This window comes from Culicoides brevitarsis, chromosome 2 (genome assembly GCF_036172545.1).
Source record: "Culicoides brevitarsis isolate CSIRO-B50_1 chromosome 2, AGI_CSIRO_Cbre_v1, whole genome shotgun sequence".
Lineage (NCBI taxonomy): Eukaryota > Metazoa > Arthropoda > Insecta > Diptera > Ceratopogonidae > Culicoides > Culicoides brevitarsis.
The window spans coordinates 41,023,915-41,042,489 of record NC_087086.1 but is presented as its reverse complement, the minus strand read 5'-3'; the positions used below and the strand labels follow the sequence as shown (position 1 = coordinate 41,042,489).

The window sequence follows — 18,575 nt, the reverse complement described above, 5'->3', positions numbered from 1 at the left end:
TTTGATAATTCAAAAGCAGCTTCGGACAACAAAAGTCTCGAAAAATCGTATTTTCTCATTAAAACACACCAAAAAAGCACAAAAAGTAAGAATTTTTGTTAAATTTAAATTTAAATCTTCAAATAAATCTTCGAGAAATGTTAAAAAATTGAATTTTCACGTAAAAACCTCGTTTAAATTAATTTTCTGACGTGTCATTTTTATTTTCAGGATGATTTCCGACACGACTCTCGCAGTTTTCAGCAACATTTTGGGCGTTCTCTTGTTCCTGATGGTCGTAGCGTACCATTATGTGACAGCCAACAGCACCGGAAGGTAAATTTTCTATCAGATTTTTGCCAAATTCGGTATTTACCGGTTCTTTTTCGCTTTCAGAACATCCGTAAACAAACTGAAGTAACTCGTTTTAAGGTTTTTCGTACTAAATTTCGACTAAAAACTATCATTTCCAACATTTGTCCTGATTAATTGTAAGCTGTACGTGTAATAATGAAGAAAATTTGAAAAATAAAAAAATAAAAATCCGAATTCGAGTAAATATTTGTTTATTTATTGCGTTATGCGTCTACGAGACATTCAATGAGACAATAATTGTGGAATAATAGAGTTATAACTTTAGCTTATTTAGTATTTTGTCGATAACAATGCGATGAGTCGCTCTCCAAAGCAAATTTCTAGATATACATATAATTTTTGTGTTATATTTTGATAGTTGAACAGAGATTGAGACATTTTCAAGGGGAGATGCTTAACATCTCGTCTCGTAAAGACCGCTTCGACCGATGTAACGAACCCATTTGATGACGTCGTGGTCTGAGTAGTTGAGTTTGGGCTCGAATACTTTGAGGTAACGCACCTGAAATGAAATTTTTTTGAATTTTTGATCATTTTTCGATTAATTTTGACAGAAATTGTTCATACCTTGAATCCAGAAGGCGCAAATGGAACCTCAAAGTTCATCGAAATTGGAGGTCTTGTCCATTTTTTCTTCGTATCCGTTTCAAGGAGCTCGATTTCCGCAGATAATTGGGTTTCTTTCATGCCAGCCATACGTTTAATCCTAAAAAATATTAAAAATTTTAAGTTTTTTCGAAATTTTAGATAAAAAAATTGCAAAAACTTACTTCCATACGATTGCATTCTCGCTTGCCTTGTATTTCGCCTTGCCCTTCATGCAAATAAGTTGCACCCCTGATGTATTCAAGGGCGTTGGGATCTTCACTTCAATTTTTTGTCCCAACAGTGACGGTTTAAAGTTCGATTTTAGCACAATTTTCACCTCCATCTTCGTTCTTCCAACCTCCCGAACGAGCGGAATGACTCTAAATGGCAGCGAAATGTCTTTCGTCGTGCGATAACGCATCAGCTCGAACTCTCCGTCAGGCGGAATGAAACTAATCGAGTGTTCCGTCTCGAATTTACTCAATTTCACGCACTGATGAAACTGGCAATCGTCAATAACGACAACAGGTTTCCCTGAACGTGATGTTTCCGCTTCCGCATTGCCCGACAATCCGCGTCCCTTGGATTCCATGACAATTTTGTCGTTTATGCCGAATTTGCATTCCGGCATGCCCGACAGATAGGATTTCATGACGACTTTACCGGCAACGTGCGCCGACAAAACTTGCCCCTGCGGACTCATGAGGAGATTCACGTATTCCAAAACGTCGAGGAAGAGTTCGTTGCGTCGATATTTGATGCCTTCGCGACGCCAACCGATCTGGCCCGTTACTTGCGACGTAATTTGCATTTGTTCTTCCTTCGTGGCGGATTTTATGCCTTGTTGCGTGATAAATGTCTTCAAAACGCCCGTATCTGAGTTTTGCGGATATCCAAAATCCAAAATTTCATCGAGCAACTCGTAGATCAAGACAAAATTATTTTTGATATTTTCCTCGGAAATCTTGCCGAAGTAATTTTGCATGACATCAACCAGCTTCAGGAGGAATTCAAAAACCATTGCGGCGTTGACATTTTGCTTTGTAACAGCAGCAACCCAAATATTCGCCCGTTTTATGTGGAAAAAACTCGTTCTCGCGATATTCGTGACGGGACTTCGCACTTGTTGGCGTGCATGAATGACATTTACACGGAAAGCATCTACTGCATTTCGCCCGATATCGTCACGATAAACGCGCGAGATGAGCACTTCTCCCTTGTGGTTGTACACGAAAAGTCCTCCAATCATTTTTTCGTCGCTGCTTCGTTCGTCGTGTACGAAAGTGACACTGAAAAAACGCCTCTTTAGTTTTTTGATAAAAATTTCTTCGAAAAAATTAATGAAAAATTGTTAAAACGAGTGAAATATTTAATGGAATGACTTTTGAAGTCCCGAAAATGGAAGAGAAATAACGTTACACGACTACAATTGATAAAATTAATTGGGAGTTTAATCATGGCGACTAATAGAAACTTCCTGTTTCACTCGTTTTTCCACAATTTTCATGAGAAATTTTCACTGCCTTCACTTACATTCACCCTCCGGAGCAATTAGCACCAACGGGATCAGAAACTTTCCCTTTTTTGCCTCACTTTTCGGGGGAAAATTGAATTTTTCGCTGCAATTGATTTTTTTTCTGATAAAATTGCTGTCATGTGAGACGAATGAAAATGATAACGCCCAGCAAACGGAAATAGAGGTTGCAAAATTTCGAACTTTTACGAAGCTCGAGTTTTGGGATTGAAGCTTAAAATTGGAAAATTAAGAAAATTTTTGAAGAAAAAATCGAAATTTTATCAAAAAATTTTCAGTTGTCTTCAAAAATAATTTAAAATTAAAGATTTTCATACAAAAATCTAACTTTCAAAATTTATAATGTATCAGTCCAGAATCTAAATTTCATGCCTATTTTGGCCCTTAGCATTTGCTTTATTCTGACATCAGGAACGAAAGTTAAAACATTTGAGTGAAATTTTTGATTTTGTATGATTTTCATTAATTTCTCTATATGATAGAACTGATCATTTTTAATCAGTTTGCAACTCAAAACTGCCAAAAAATTGAAACTGAAAAAAATTTTTTCTTTGACATAGTTTTGTTTTGAAAACTAAATCAAGAGCAAAAACTGTGTCAAAAACTATGTCAAAAACTGTGTCAAAGCAATTTTTGTCAAATCTTGCTCCAAATGAATAAAAATTTGTCAGAGGGCTCTAATTTATCATTTTTAATCATTTTATAACTCAAAACTGCCAAAAAATTGAAACTGAAAAAAATTTTTTTCTTTGACATAGTTTTGTTTTGAAAACTAAATCAAGAGAAAAACTGTGTCAAAAACTATGTCAAAAACTGTGTCAAAGCAATTTTTGTCAAATCTTGCTCCAAATGAATAAAAATTTGTCAGAGTGCTCTAATTTATCATTTTTAATCATTTTATAACTCAAAACTGCCAAAAAATTGAAACTGAAAAAAATTTTTTTCTTTGACATAGTTTTGTTTTGAAAACTAAATCAAGAGAAAAACTGTGTCAAAAACTATGTCAAAAACTGTGTCAAAGCAATTTTTGTCAAATCTTGCTCCAAATGAATAAAAATTTGTCAGAGGGCTCTAATTTATCATTTTTAATCATTTTATAACTCAAAACTGCCAAAAAATTGAAACTGAAAAAATTTTTTTTCTTTGACATAGTTTTGTTTTGAAAACTAAATCAAGAGAAAAACTGTGTCAAAAACTATGTCAAAAACTGTGTCAAAGCAATTTTTGTCAAATCTTGCTCCAAATGAATAAAAATTTGTCAGAGGGCTCTAATTTATCATTTTTAATCATTTTATAACTCAAAACTGCCAAAAAATTGAAACTGAAAAAAATTTTTTTCTTTGACATAGTTTTGTTTTGAAAACTAAATCAAGAGAAAAACTGTGTCAAAAACTATGTCAAAGCAATTTTTGTCAAATCTTGCTCCAAATGAATAAAAATTTGTCAGAGGGCTCTAATTTATCATTTTTAATCATTTTATAACTCAAAACTGCCAAAAAATTGAAACTGAAAAAATTTTTTTTCTTTGACATAGTTTTGTTTTGAAAACTAAATCAAGAGAAAAACTGTGTCAAAAACTGTCAAAAACTGTGTCAAAAACTGTGTCAAAGCAATTTTTGTCAAATCTTGCTCCAAATGAATAAAAATTTGTCAGAGTGCTCTAATTTATCATTTTTAATCATTTTATAACTCAAAACTGCCAAAAAATTGAAACTGAAAAAAATTTTTTTCTTTGACATAGTTTTGTTTTGAAAACTAAATCAAGAACTGAATAAAAATTTGTCAGAGGGCTATAATTTATCATTTTTAATCATTTTCTAACTCAAAACTGCCAAAAAATTATGAAAACTAAATCAAGAGAAAAACTGTGTCAAAAACTACGTCAAAGCAATTTTTGTCAAATCTTGCTCCAAATGGATAAAAATTTGTCAGAGGGCTCTAATTTATCATTTTTAATCATTTTATAACTCAAAACTGCCAAAAAATTGAAACTGAAAAAAATTTTTTTCTTTGACATAGTTTTGTTTTGAAAACTAAATCAAGAGAAAAACTGTGTCAAAAACTATGTCAAAAACTGTGTCAAAGCAATTTTTGTCAAATCTTGCTCCAAATGAATAAAAATTTGTCAGAGGGCTCTAATTTATCATTTTTAATCATTTTATAACTCAAAACTGCCAAAAAATTGAAACTGAAAAAAAATTTTTTCTTTGACATAGTTTTGTTTTGAAAACTAAATCAAGAGAAAAACTGTGTCAAAAACTATGTCAAAAACTGTGTCAAAGCAATTTTTGTCAAATCTTGCTCCAAATGAATAAAAATTTGTCAGAGGGCTCTAATTTATCATTTTTAATCATTTTATAACTCAAAACTGCCAAAAAATTGAAACTGAAAAAAATTTTTTTCTTTGACATAGTTTTGTTTTGAAAACTAAATCAAGAGAAAAACTGTGTCAAAAACTATGTCAAAAACTGTGTCAAAGCAATTTTTGTCAAATCTTGCTCCGAATGGATAAAAATTTAGCAGAGGGGCTCTAATTTATTGAAGAACTTTTTTAAACTTGAAAACCAATTCATAAATTAAAATTACGTAAAAAATTACGTAGAAATTACGTAAAAAATACGTAATTTTTATTTTGAAAACCCATTTGATGGTTTTGAAGCTCGTTCATCAAAAATTGCGAAAATTTTAGATTTTTTCAGTAAAATTTTAATGAAAATTTTAAAAGAATTCAAAAAACTCATAAAATTACAAATCTCGAGCTTCATGCACGGATAAATGAAAGTTCGAGTTTGCAATCCCTTATTTTTTACCCATCACGCAAATCGCAAAAAGAAAATATTTACCAGTCAAAACACAATAAAAGAAGAAGAAAAAAAAGAAAATACGGAAAATTCACTTGTTTCTCCGAATTTTCGTTCATCTGTGATTGAAATTATCAAAAATTGCATCGAGTAAAAGTGAATTGCCAACTTTTCGTGTACAAATTAGCAAAATTGAGAGATTTATGGTTTGATTGTTATTGTCCAAATTAGAAACTGCAAAAAATCCTTTGTTCCAAAGGTGAATTTCGTGACAAATTATCGCAAAAAATCTGCCCGAAAATGAGTCTCGGAGGTCGAGCTGATCTGGATTCCGGCGGTTTCTTTGTGAATTTCAATCAGGATTGCTCGTAAGTTGAACAAAGACGCTGCACGTTCGCGATAACACACGAATTGATTAATTACGCGTCAATTTCAAGGACGGAAAGTTACAAGAAGTTTCATTTTTTTTTTTGCAGATCTCTTGCGGTTGGATCGCGCAGCGGATACAGTTTGTTCGCTCTGAATTCCGTGGATACGGGTTTGGAGGAAATTTACAGCAGTCAAGGCGAGGATATTTGTTTGGTAGAACGGTTGTTCAGCAGTTCATTGGTTGCGGTCGTGTCGCTGAATGCGCCGCGTAAACTCAAAGTATGTCATTTCAAGAAGGGAACAGAAATTTGCAATTATTCGTATTCGAATACGATTCTTGCGGTGAAATTGAATCGCGCACGTCTCGTCGTTTGCCTCGAAGATAGTCTCTACATCCACAATATCCGTGATATGAAGGTCGTTCACACGATTCGCGATACGCCGATCAACACAAATGGCCTCTGTCAGCTGAGTACGAACAGCGACATTTGCTATTTGGCCTATCCCGGCAGTTCGACGAGCGGCGAAGTGCAGATTTTCGATGCGATCAACTTGAATGCGAAAATTATGATCCCGGCTCATGATTCGCCATTAGCTGCTATTGGTAAAAAACTCAAAAATTTTAATTTTTCCCATCAATTCAACCAAATTTCTTTCAGCTTTTAATCCGAATGGCACCCAAATCGGTACAGCAAGCGAAAAAGGGACCGTAATTCGCGTTTTTTCCGTCAATGATGGCACGAAGTTGTACGAATATCGTCGCGGCGTGAAACGTTGCGTCAGTATCTCGTCCCTGGCATTCAGTACATGTTCAAACTACTTGTGTTGCAGTTCAAATACGGAAACGGTGCATGTCTTTAAGCTCGATAGCAGCAACGTTGAAGCGACGCACGATAATAAGGAAGCCCCAAAAGACGATTGGATCGGATACATTAGCAAAACGGTGACGAGTTATCTTCCGAGCTATTTGCCGTCGCAGGTAACGGACGTATTTACGCAGGGACGAGCTTTTGCATCGGCACTTTTGCCCCATCCGGGACTCAGAAATAACGTCGCAATTGCTACTATTCAAAAATCTCTAAGGTTCGTTAATTTTTTTCATCAAAAAATTTAAAAAATTATTTAAAAAATTTTTTTTTCAGACTGCTCGTCGCATCTCAAGAAGGCTATTTGTACGTATATTCAATAAATTCCGAAGGCGGCGATTGTCAATTGCTTAAAAGACACGATTTACGAAACCTTGATGGGCATGGTGTCAAAACAGGTTAAAAATTTTAGAAAATTTTCTCACAATTCAACCAAAAATTCATGAAAAAATTTTTTTAGAATCAGTTTCGCTTCCGGCAAGTGAAGATGGCGTTTCCAGTTATGCAGCAGCAGTAAAAGGAGCTTCCTCAACGGAAGACGAGTAACATCCAGTTGAAATAAGGCACGATGAACTTGACGATTATGACGACGACTTTACGGATATTGTCAAAATTTAATGTAAATAAGCTTGAGAAAAAACAAAATGGACAAAGTTGCTTTAGTGAGAGATGTTTTTTAGACGGTTTTTAAAATAATATTGTGTATGAGCAGTCCAATCATTCTTGTAAAACGTCAAAATAAGCATTATGATTATTATTCTCATACTATAAGTTTATGTGAAATGCTGTAATGTTGCATAATAAAAAAAAAATAAAAAAAATATCTCTTGAATATAAAATTTTTGATTTTTTTGATCTAAATAAGCGAAAAGGAGATTTTCAAATTTTTAATGGAAAATTTTTTGAATTGACATTTACAAATTTTGGCTTGAAATTTGTATGAAAATTATAAAAAAATTTAAGATTTTTGGCAATTTTAATTTTTTTTTTTAATTTTGAAGTTAATTGAGTGAAGAACAAATTTTCAAATTTTTAACGGAAAATTATTTGAATTGACATTTACAAATTTTTGTTAAAATTTGTCAAAAAATTATAAAAATTTTCATGTTTAGAGCATTTTTAAATTTTTTAAAAATATTTTTGAAGCTAATTGAGTGAAAAGAGAATTTTCAAATTTTTAACGGAAAATTTTTTGAATTGACATTTACAAATTTTTGTTGAAATTTGTCAAAAAATTATCAAAAAATACTGTGAATAGTTGAGTTTAGTTTAAAAAAATGTTTTTTCTTAAAAATTTCATTTTTGGGAAAATTTTGTGATTTTTCAAAAAAATTTTCCAACAGGTTAAAATACTGAAAGGACTCAAAAAATTTGGAAATTTGGATTTTAAACCTCGAAATAATTAAAAGACGTTCGTTAATGTTTAAGTAAAAACAATTTTTTTTATATAATGATACATAAATTTTGTTCTGAAACAAAAAATATCATACGTGATGTAATTATCTTAACTACATTATCTCCTTACACTTATAAAATACTTTGTCTGCTGCTCACTTCTGTAAATGTTTTCTTTTTGTTTGTAACAGTGTTTATCTCCTAAAATCTACATTTTACGTTCATTTTTTTTTAAAGATTTAATACTAAATCTGTCCGTCAAACTTTCAAGCTTTGATCGAGGTTATCTTTCGCATCCTTTGGTACAGAACTCGTCGTTTGCTCTTCTAAAAGCGAACCTAAAAAGACACAAAAATCATAAAAAATTCAATTTTCGTCGAAAAAATTTTTTAAAAATCACCTGTTTCAACATCTTTACTATTGTTAGTTCTATTATTCGGTCTTTGGCGACATAAGAGGGGAGAACTGCTTGGAGATGGCAGTTGATTCTATGCAAAAAAAAAATCTTTTTAGTCACAATTTCAAGCAAAAACCACGGCAAAAAAACTCACTTTGTTATTATTTTGGCAGCAAGTAGCTTTTACACAGCTTGAATTTTCGGTTGTGGGGCACGGAATCTCGCAACAATCGCTCGCACTGACATTCAAACACGTCGATACGCCATCCGATCCGCTGCAGGAATTATACGACTCGATTTCGACGAATTCCGGTTGGATTGTGGTTGAATGGATGCCTTCGTGATGGAAAAATTCCTTTACTTTTTCCGCAATTTTCATGTATTCTGACAAGTTTCGACATCTAAAATTTTTTTTTTTCAAAATTATTATTTTTTTTTTTTTATTTTAGAGAAAGAAATGAAGTACCTAATGTGAGCTGAAGCAATAATTCGATCGCCCGCCAATTGCCAAACGTGAAATTCGTGCACCGCAAGTACGCCATCGACTTTCTCCAGCAGTCTTTGTTGGATTGCATCTACTTGTATATGTGTTGGCACAGTTTGTAGGAGGATTAGTGCGGATTCCCGTAACAGAGGCCACACAGAATGGAGAATCAAGATGACGAGAACGATCGATAACGCGGGATCCATGTAATATTTGTATTTCCAATCGGTTTTCCAAACAATCTACAATGAAAAATTTTTAAATTTTTAATTTTTTCATGAAAAAATCAATTTTTACCATTGCACTGATGATCACAATGATCGATCCAAGGGCATCCGACAACACATGAAGGAAAGCTCCGCGCATATTCATTTGCGACGGGTCATGCGAATGCCCATGACTCGATTTTTTGACGGGCGGTGGGGAATTTTTGGCATTTGTCTTCGCGCTATCCTTGTACACGAAGGAATTATTCTCATTGTCATCCGCCAAATGGACGAGAGTTTCGTGATTCGACGTTAAACTGCTGTGCGAATGCCCGCCATGCTCGTACAGCAATCCAAGTCCCAATGTATTAACTAACAATCCAATTACTCCTACAATTACGACTAATTTTGGCTGATGCAAGTGCTCTTCTTCGATGAAACTACAAAAAAAGACGTCAATTTTGCGATTTTCAATCGATTTGCGACACTTACCGTTTGCACGCTTCTATGGTAATACTAAAACACAGAGCAACGAGGAACACGGCATTCACTAATGCGCCCAAAACTTCCGCGCGCGCCCATCCAAAGGTGTTTTTTGACCATTTCTTCGGCGACATCTGTGAGAAAGGAACAAAATTAGCACATGAGGGTCGTAAAAATTTATTGTTTTATACCTTTATCGATAAGAAAGATATCACCAACGCCGCTATATCGCCGAGCATGTGAAAACTGTCAGCCACGAGAGCCATAGAATTCGTTACATATCCCACAATTATCTCGACGAAGAAGAAAAATGTGGTTAGCCACATCATCGTCAAGAGACGACACTTTTTGCCGCTGTATCGCCCCATCGTGATGCACTGTTTGTGTTAATTCCTACAAAAAAAACACAAAAAAATTAAACAAATGAATCACTTCGAGAGAATGAGAACCGAACTGACAGGAAATAACGTGAATCGACAATTTTCTTTGTGCTCAAGATACAAAAATTTTCCATTCACAATTTTTTTTTTAAGCAATTAACTCGACCTTTGCCCTTTTTTTTCGTTTTTATCAAAAAAATGTGCAGCAATGACCTAAAAAATTATTTTTCGAGTCTCGTCAGTGCACAAACAAAGTAACTGATGATAACTTTGAGAACCTTATCTGTTTATCTTTGTACGTGAAAACCGTGTTTTTCGAAGATTATTCTAATTTTGAATGAACTGCTCCGAAAGTTTTGTAAGATAAACAAATTACGTTGACGACTCCCTTACTCTGAATTTTTTTGTATATTATTTTTTTTTGTTGTTCACTTATCATAGCAACCTCTATATAATTTTATAAAAACTTTCTAACAATAGACACATCTCTCGTTTCTTCGATTTTGAAACAATGAATCGGGTCAATGATTCTGAATGAATTTAAATTTTTTCGTTGTCTTTTAAAAAAAAATCATAAACTCACTCAGGTAGAAAGAGCTCTCGAATTTTTCTTGGCACTTTTTTTTTCTTTGTAAAGTTATCGCAGACGACGACGAGACAAGGTTGATGCTTAAACGGCACTAAGTACTGTTTTGGGCAATTAGGCAACAAATAATTATTATGTGTATGTCCTCTAATCAATTCAATTCGAGTCGATTACACACACGATTGCTACTACGATGTTGGAATAATGATTCACGAGATTTCTTAATACACACAAAAAAAACGAATGAAGGAGAAAAACGAAGAAATTCCTTACAATTTAAGGTCTAAATGAGGTTTTTGAAGGTTTTTTGAAGAGTTTCGTTAAGAACTAATGCCCCCCGATTTTTCTTCGCTCCTTTATTGTCCGCTGCTGTAAACTACTTAAGAATATTTACTTTGAAAAAATCAATTATAATTGCACAGTACTGACTAGAAAAATGACACATATAGAAAATTTGTGGAGTGTCATCGTGAAAAAATTTGTAATTTGACGTAAGCGTATTTTTTTCAAAATTTTACTTTATAATTTTTTTAAATTTTTAAATTTTTTAAAATTTAGGTATTTTTTAATTTTAAAATTTTTTCAAATTATTTTTTTAATAATTTTTTTTCTTTTCAGATTCATATTAGAGACTTGTTTTACAAATGAATATTTGAATGATATATTTAATTGAAGGAAACATATATTGGATAAAAATTGAAAGACTTTCAAAGAAAGTCAAAGAAACAAATCTTATACAGCCTATAAAGCTTTAGCAAAAGTACAAATTTGGAGATGTCAAAATAATAAAAACTTAAGCTGAATAGATTTTGCTTGATTTATAAACAATTTTTGTGAATTCATATTAAAGAGGCAACAAAGGGTGTCGTCATTGGTATTGAGCGCATGACTCTTTATAATCCAGCCAAAAAGACAAGAAAACCGATGCACAAGTACCTGCTTTAAGTAACGAATATTTATTAAAATTAACTCATGAACATGGGAAGAGAAAAGAAATATACGACTTGTGCTTCAAATGAAGTATTGTAATATGAAGGAGACGCCTTTGTCCAATCTTTGTGACGATCTTCGCATGATGTTTTAATTTTTATCCAGTTATGCATTTCAATTTGAATTGCATCGCTTAATAAGGCAAACCAAATTGTAAGCAAAAGTCCATAATAATTCCTTTTGAGGAAGAAGATTAAAGGCAAATCATGGAGAGAACATATCATCAAGAAAAACTAAAAATATTCAAGATACCAACAAATTTCAAAATAAAAGAACAAATTTCGTGTCAATATCAATTAAAAGAAAGAATATTCAAAAATTTAAATTTAGAAAAGCCATCATTTAAAAATTTTATTAAATTATTTCTTCAATAAATAATCAATATAAAATGTTTTCAAAGTTAAATTTTTAAACGAATTTTTATTTTTTCATTCATATAATTTAAATTCATACCCAAGTAGAAACAGACAGACACAAAAACCTCTCGAAAACTTCAAATTTTTCTTATCAGAATGCCTTAAGGGATTGCACAAGTGACAGAAACGAACCATTCATTGTCAAAAGTGTCAAACTTCTTCGGAGTGATAAAAAGCGAAATTTGACAACTTGACAAACCTTTGATCCTGTTCGGGAAAAATCACGAATTGACCCAAAAAACAGGAGTTTCCTTGTTTTTTTCTGTTAAAATGGATCGGATTTCAACCAATAATGATGATCCCGAAGCTCTCAACTTGCGTGAAGACTTGGTAACTCTTTGAAAACTCAAAAATCAATCAATTCTAATGAAATTATTCGTTTTTATTAGATTATCACTGCGGTAAATTTCCTCACAAACCCGAATGTGAAGCGATGTACGTTGTCACAGAAGCAAAAATTCCTTCGAAACAAAGGACTAACCGACAAAGAGATCGAAGTTGCTTCCGTTCGTGCTGGAATCTTCCTCCCTAACAACAATAATAACAGCAATAATAACAATGAGACCCAACAAAGCTCATCTCATACAATCATCAACATGGATCGTCACAGTTTAATTGTGCAACCTCCGAATGCTGTGTCGACCTTCACGAAGATCAAAAGTCTCTTTGGTTCCTTGGCGCTTGTCAGTAGCTTAATGTACGGCGTTTATTATGTGATCCAAAACTTTATCAAACCTTTTCTCTTTGGATCGCGAAAACCAAAGACGGTAGAGCAAAAACTTGACGAATTCACGACGCGCGTCGAGAACGACTTGAAAATGCTTTTCAAGGAAATCAACGACATCAAAGCTGATATTGCCAAAAGTAATCAAACGGAAATGGTTAAACGCGAAATTCAAGCATTCCAACAGGATTTAGATAAGATTCGGGGATTACTTTTAAACAAGTAAGCTTGAATTTATTAAAAAAATTCGAAAAAAATTAAAATTTTTCTTTTAGAAAACAATTTGCTAGTCCATCGTTGCCAAGTATGATGCCATCAATCCCTCAATGGCAATTAGATGCTGCGGCAGCGCAAGATCCTGAAGAGGAGAAGAACGAAGATGCCGGAAGCGGCTCGAGCGAAACGAAAAACAGTGACAGTAGTTTAGAAATTATGTAACTTTTAAGCAGTTTTTAAGTGTAAAAATGGGAGAAAATAGAATTTTTTATGTTTTATTGTACGAAAAATTAAATTTTTCAAAGAAAAGGCTTCAAATACTTTCTAAAATTTGTTTTTTTTTATCTTTTTTTTTTATTAAGAGCTTATAAATTTAAATGTTTAACAAAACAACTAAAATTTTGTTCTAAGTCGAGGAACTGCAAAGGTAAATTAATATCTAAAAATTTTTTTGTTTCTTAAATCTTGAGTGAGGCTTTCGGCTTCGGATGTCATGATATTATTAAAAAGTGATAAGATATTTTTTTTAATATAAAAAGTGTGCATTGGATCCTTTAAATTTTTTTTTGTTTCGTATATCGTTATAGAATCAGAGCTGTGTAAATTTTTAATTTTTTTTTCGTGAGGAGACAAAAATAACATTCATTATTTTTTTTTTACGTAAATAAAAGTTTCTTTTATTCCAGGTTGTTGCAGTTGATGGTTGTTGTTTTGTTTCTTGTTGTTCAAATGCAGACTCACTATTTTTGGGGTTCATGTTGCTACCATAAACGATGAAGGTGTCTAAAAATTAACAAAAATTTTAGTTTTTTTTTAATTTAGGCCGTTTTAAATTTTTTTCGATATTTTAATTTAAAATTGATCTCAAAGTGTTTCAAGTTAAAAATTAAAAAAAAAAAATTGTCATATTTATAAAATTTTAAATAAAAAATTTTAAAAAAATTTAAATAAAAAATTAAAAAAAAAATTTAAAATAAAAAAATTTATAAAATTTTAAATAAAAAAATTTTATTAAAAATTTAATAAAAAAATTTCATAAACTGTCAAAAAACTTTGAAAAATATTTTTTTTTGAAAATATTTTTAGACAAGAAAATTCATGTTAGATTTCAATTTTCAATAAAAAAAAATTATTAAAACTTGAAAATATTTTGAAATAAATTGAAATTCTTAAAAAAATATTAAATTTTCAACTTTTTTTTTTATTAACAAAAACATAGAAAAAAATTTGGAAATTGAAAATTTTGAAATTTGAAGAAAAATTACTTACAAATTCCTTGAAAGAACCGAGCGAACGTCATGCGTAAATCTTAGAGCATCCAAGAGAGGTAATAGAGACAAAAGGGAGACATCCATGGGATCGGAAAACCATGATTTGATCGGTATCGCATTGTTAGGAAAACATCTGTAAGCTCCTGGGCTGTTATCAATAATAAATATCTACAAAAAAATTTTTTTTTAGATTTTTTTTCGAAAAAATTGATGAAAAAAGGACTTACCCTATTTAAATCACTACATATAGCAGACAAATCTTTCGTATAAGAGCCAAAATCCGGCGTACAATGCTGTCTGTAGTATCTTCGTTTCAGTATATTTCTACCGTTGTCTAGTTTGTCAGCGACTGCAGCACCGTAAATCTCCATGCTCGCCGTAAAAATCACTAAATCATACCAATTGGATACCTAAAAAGACATTTTTCAACTAAATTTCGTAAAAAAAAATTTTTCACTTACGATATCGAGGAAAAAATCAACGTGCGGTCGTTTATGCACGAAAAATCTCACTGGATGCCGATCGATCGTAACTTTGACGATGAAATCGTGCGGAGTGCCCGGCTTAACTGTGTTTGTGCGTGGCATACTGTCGTGATGCGAGTGAATTAGCGTCTCATCGAGATCCAATACGAGCGTTTTCTTCTGTACCAACGTCAGTCGATGCCTCGAAACGGGCGAAAGAGGAAATAATTCATATTTCACGGGTTGATGCTGTACAAACTAAAGTGCGTTAAACAAGAAAAAAATCGAAAAAAATGGGGAAAAAAAGAGGAAAAAGATTGAATTGCGTGACTTTTGAAAATTTCCTCACGAATTTTTGTTTTTTTTGGTAATCAGACGAAAAAAGTTTAACAAGAGACGACGGATAGCCACAAAAGTAATCTTTAAACTATTGATTTTCCGGATTTGACTTACGTTTCGAACCTGCCTATTGAAGATGTACAGAATGCATGTCCAAATTTTCGAAGCAAATATTAGAGTCCGCTTTAGCATTTCCTTTATCGTATTGCTACCCCACATTAGAATTGGATTCCTTCGATGGGACACTGCTGAATGCCTTGTTTAAGGTGACGCGTTCGAGTGTTGTTAGTAATTCGTCGTTTGTTCTCGCACTTTTTTACCGATACGAGGATGATTGTTACATTTGCAAACGATTCCCGCAGCTCCTACATCAATTTTTCGCTTATTTTCCTGCTTTTTGGGACACACTGAACATCAATGAAAACACATACGGTTGCCCATCGCGTTACCCGACGTAAGGTTGCCCGATTTTTGATCCCTTTTCATGACATTTGACATCAATTGTGCATTGAGATACGATTTGGAGCCTCTATTGATTTGTTGATTTCCTATTTTCAGCTGAAAAAGCCTGAAAAAAGAGTCAAAATTAGTGAAAAATACGTGAGTCTCAAAGGACTCGAACTCAAGAAGTGACAAAAACCTTTAAAAATCATTTGAAAAGTCAAATTTTCAAGAAAAAATCAATTTTTTGGGGATACGCCAACTATCAACAAAAAAAGATGAATAAAACCGGCCATGATGCTTCGTCAATTGTGGATCTACGGATGAAGCCTGGACTATTGGAGCAACCGAAACGGATTTTACGCCCTCGGAATGAGGCAAAAAGTTATGCGGAGACCCCGGATGTCGTGATGCAAGAATTTTCTCAAGATTCGGGCACCGATAATGACGAAGAGATGCCCATGGAACCTATTAAGGTAAGAAAATTTTCAATTTTTATACTTTTTCTTGATAAAAAACTTACTTTTTAAAGGAATTATCCGCTGCTGAGATCTGGGAACGTGATAGAAAGTTGCGAAAATTACGTGAAGAGCTCCAAAAAGAAGAAGCCAAATTGTTGTTGTACAAGAAATTGAAACAATCGAATGCAGTTGCGGTAAAAGAACCTTCAATTCCTGCTGCTTTGACAAATAACGTCTTAAATAGCAGCGTTTTGAGTAACATCCCATCGATTTTGTCGAAAACGCAACTTAGTGTCACAGCAACGAGTGGCGTTCCGCTTCATTCGTCACGCGGAAAGCCCGCTTCTTTGCTCAGCGGACAACAATCGAGCAATAATTCGAGCTCGAATCAGTATTCGTCGCGAAATCAGCCGATTGTCACGTCGCATCGCATGAAAAACTTGCCGAATGATGTCACGTTGACGCCGGGATCGCCAAGTGTGAGAAATGCGACACGAAATCGCCCGAATTTGACCATCACTCCGTCGGTTACGATCACGCCAGCATCTGTTCCGCCCGCTAACAAGAACAGAAATAACGTAAGTTTGAATTTTTTGCAAGGTTTTCACTTGAAATCTCACTTTTTTGTCGATTTTTCGATTTTTCCTTCTATTTTTTCTGCTTGAATCAATCGCAACACAGATGAATCAAGTGAATGCCGTTTCTATCATTGCTACTGGACCAAGTTCTATGGCAAATGAGAATGTAATTAGAAACTTTTTCTCACAATTTCTTTAAAATTTTGATAAAAAATTAAAAATTTTCATTTTTTTTTCCCCATAGATCGATCGAAGCTCATCATCCTCGCGTCAAGAAGATACTCAAACTCCTGCTCAACGTCAAGCAGCGGCAAAACTCGCATTACGTAAACAACTTGAAAAAACTCTTTTGCAAATCCCTCCTCCCAAGCCTCCCGCGCCCGAGATGAATTTCATTCCGAATCCGAGCAACATGGAATTCGTTTATTTGCTCGGTTTGGAGCACGTTGTCGACTATATTGTCGCGAAGGACAAAAAACCGCCAAGCTTGCCGCCCTTCCGTTGCAATCAATGCAAAATTGATTTTACGCCAATGTGGAAATGGGAGAAACAAGGCAAAAAGGGAAATCCGACGTTCACGGGAGGCAAAGATCTTCGTGTTTTGTGCGAATCTTGTGTCACGAACAATGTGAAGAAGGCATTGAAAGCCGAGCACACAAATCGCTTGAAGACAGCTTTTGTCAAGGCGTTGCAACAAGAACAGGAGATCGAACAACGAATTGCCAATCAGAGCACGTCGAATCCCTCGCCGAAAGATTTGCATCCGCAAACGACAATTACGCCCTTGCCCATTCAAAAGTCCTCGAAATCGTCTTCTTCGTCGTCTTCGGTGCAAGTTAATCCGATTCAGCAAAGGTAAATTTAATTTTTGAACTTTCAAATTTTCTTTTTAAAAACCTTTAAATACAAAATTTAAAAATTTTTTGTCTTTTCATTTTATTCTAATTTTTTTATAATTCTTAAAATATTTAAAAAATTCAAAAATTAGTTTTTTTGAAAATTTAATTTTTTTTTTAAATTTTTTTAATTTTTTTTTTTAATTTTTTTTTTTGTTATATGTCAACTTTTCTGAAAAATTTTCGATTTTAAAAAATAATTTTTGATTTTTTTTAAATTTATCAAAATTTTTCAAATTGATTTTTATTTTAAAAAAAAATATGCTTTAAATAATAAAAAAAAAAAATTATCGAAAGTCAAAATTTTTTGGATCGTACAAAAAAAATTTAACATTTAATTTTTTAAAATTATTTAAAAAAAAAATTCACATTTTAATTTTTAAAAAAATTTTCAATGTCAACATTTTTTAATTTTTTTTTATTTTTCCAAATTGATTTTGATTTAGAATCAAAAAATTGAAAAAGTTAAAATATGAAAAAAAGTAAAAAAAAATAAAAAAAAAAAAAATAAAATAATTAAAAGAGACAAAAAATGTTAAATTTTCATAAATTAAAAAAAATTAATCAAAAATCATTAAATTTTCAAAAAAAATTAATTTTTAATTTAATTTAATTTTTCAATTTAATTTCTACTTACAGCAGTCGCTCATCTCGCGGAGGACACGATCAACATCAATCCATGAACATGAAATCCTCCGCTGCGGATCAAATGAACATGGCACAGTTGAATGCTCTCGCCAGTTTGACTGGATTGGGCGGCGTTGGAAATCAAGGAATGTCCGCAGCTGCAATGCAAGCTTTCCAACAACAACTTTTCAGAGGTAAAAATTCAAAAAAAAAATATTTTTTTCAAAAAATCTCAAAAAACTTATTTTTTTTAGGATTGCAACAAGGAATGGCTTCCGGCAACAGTAACAGTGCTCAAAACTTGCAAGCTCAAATGATGCAACTCCCATTGTTGTATTCCTATCAAATGGCAATGGCACAAGCTGTCAGTAAGTATTCACGAAAATAATATTTTTTTGTCAAATTTTGATTGAAAATTTTTTTTAGCTGCAAGTAAGAGCGGAAATTTGAACGATTTGCAACGGATCATGGAATTGCATCGTCAATATTTGATGGAAATGATGCCGCAAACGAATAATTCACGGCAAAATAATTGGAAGCAATAAGCGGATGTCGCAGCTTTCAAGATTTTTTTAAGAATTAGTGTTTAAAAAAAAAACAATTTTTTGTAAGCAAAAAGGCTCTTTCTCGACGAAATTTCAAATTTTTTCCCACAAACTTTCGAATTATAAGTACCTATCACCTTTTATTATATTTGTGAATGCAATAA

At 32.7% G+C, this 18,575-nt stretch overlaps 6 protein-coding genes and 1 long non-coding RNA gene across 10 annotated transcripts; 4 read left to right on the top strand and 3 right to left on the bottom strand.

Annotated features, from left to right (window-relative positions):
* Positions 1–48: 48 nt before the first annotated feature.
* Positions 49–410, top strand: LOC134829254 (uncharacterized). The gene is made up of 3 exons (XR_010161916.1): positions 49–85; positions 211–315; positions 376–410. It is a non-coding gene; the product is annotated as an uncharacterized LOC134829254 (long non-coding RNA).
* Positions 411–529: 119 nt separating this feature from the next.
* LOC134829253 (AP-2 complex subunit mu) lies at positions 530–2,601 on the bottom strand. Its single transcript, XM_063842259.1, has 4 exons — positions 2,476–2,601; positions 1,125–2,231; positions 922–1,060; positions 530–856 (listed from the first exon to the last, which is right to left on the bottom strand). The coding sequence occupies exons 2-4, from the start codon at positions 2,189–2,191 to the stop codon at positions 749–751; spliced, it is 1,314 nt and encodes a 437-aa protein (XP_063698329.1). The 5' UTR covers positions 2,192–2,231; positions 2,476–2,601; the 3' UTR covers positions 530–748.
* Positions 2,602–5,318: 2,717 nt separating this feature from the next.
* On the top strand, positions 5,319–7,325 carry LOC134829413 (WD repeat domain phosphoinositide-interacting protein 2). The gene is made up of 5 exons (XM_063842470.1): positions 5,319–5,645; positions 5,754–6,250; positions 6,306–6,729; positions 6,789–6,910; positions 6,973–7,325. Exons 1-5 carry the CDS (start codon positions 5,578–5,580, stop codon positions 7,056–7,058), a joined length of 1,197 nt encoding a protein of 398 aa, XP_063698540.1. The 5' UTR covers positions 5,319–5,577; the 3' UTR covers positions 7,059–7,325.
* A 789-nt stretch (positions 7,326–8,114) lies between these two features.
* Positions 8,115–10,874, bottom strand: LOC134830218 (uncharacterized). Of its 2 annotated transcripts, none has more exons than XM_063843624.1 (8): positions 10,717–10,874; positions 9,669–9,870; positions 9,487–9,611; positions 9,086–9,434; positions 8,771–9,030; positions 8,459–8,705; positions 8,308–8,395; positions 8,115–8,245 (listed from the first exon to the last, which is right to left on the bottom strand). In XM_063843624.1, exons 2-8 carry the CDS (start codon positions 9,843–9,845, stop codon positions 8,166–8,168), a joined length of 1,326 nt encoding a protein of 441 aa, XP_063699694.1. In that variant the 5' UTR covers positions 9,846–9,870; positions 10,717–10,874; the 3' UTR covers positions 8,115–8,165. The 2 variants fall into 2 exon arrangements, with proteins under 2 accessions (XP_063699694.1, XP_063699695.1); XM_063843625.1 differs by lacking the exon at positions 10,717–10,874 and adding an exon at positions 10,441–10,652.
* A 1,170-nt stretch (positions 10,875–12,044) lies between these two features.
* Positions 12,045–13,124, top strand: LOC134829088 (peroxisomal membrane protein PEX14). Its single transcript, XM_063842081.1, has 3 exons — positions 12,045–12,179; positions 12,239–12,795; positions 12,849–13,124. Exons 1-3 carry the CDS (start codon positions 12,120–12,122, stop codon positions 13,009–13,011), a joined length of 780 nt encoding a protein of 259 aa, XP_063698151.1. The 5' UTR covers positions 12,045–12,119; the 3' UTR covers positions 13,012–13,124.
* Positions 13,125–13,196: 72 nt separating this feature from the next.
* Positions 13,197–15,290, bottom strand: LOC134829089 (CTD nuclear envelope phosphatase 1 homolog). 2 transcript variants are annotated; one of them, XM_063842083.1, is made up of 5 exons: positions 14,978–15,290; positions 14,522–14,782; positions 14,288–14,470; positions 14,059–14,228; positions 13,197–13,572 (listed from the first exon to the last, which is right to left on the bottom strand). In XM_063842083.1, exons 1-5 carry the CDS (start codon positions 15,080–15,082, stop codon positions 13,551–13,553), a joined length of 741 nt encoding a protein of 246 aa, XP_063698153.1. In that variant the 5' UTR covers positions 15,083–15,290; the 3' UTR covers positions 13,197–13,550. The 2 variants fall into 2 exon arrangements, with proteins under 2 accessions (XP_063698153.1, XP_063698154.1); XM_063842084.1 differs by having other exon boundaries at positions 14,522–14,773.
* A 97-nt stretch (positions 15,291–15,387) lies between these two features.
* LOC134829336 (transcriptional repressor p66-alpha) lies at positions 15,388–18,573 on the top strand. 2 transcript variants are annotated; one of them, XM_063842375.1, is made up of 7 exons: positions 15,388–15,780; positions 15,837–16,343; positions 16,447–16,509; positions 16,588–17,198; positions 17,879–18,060; positions 18,121–18,234; positions 18,293–18,573. In XM_063842375.1, exons 1-7 carry the CDS (start codon positions 15,583–15,585, stop codon positions 18,409–18,411), a joined length of 1,794 nt encoding a protein of 597 aa, XP_063698445.1. In that variant the 5' UTR covers positions 15,388–15,582; the 3' UTR covers positions 18,412–18,573. The 2 variants fall into 2 exon arrangements, with proteins under 2 accessions (XP_063698445.1, XP_063698446.1); XM_063842376.1 differs by lacking the exon at positions 16,447–16,509 and having other exon boundaries at positions 18,293–18,572.
* The last annotated feature ends 2 nt before the right edge of the window (positions 18,574–18,575 follow it).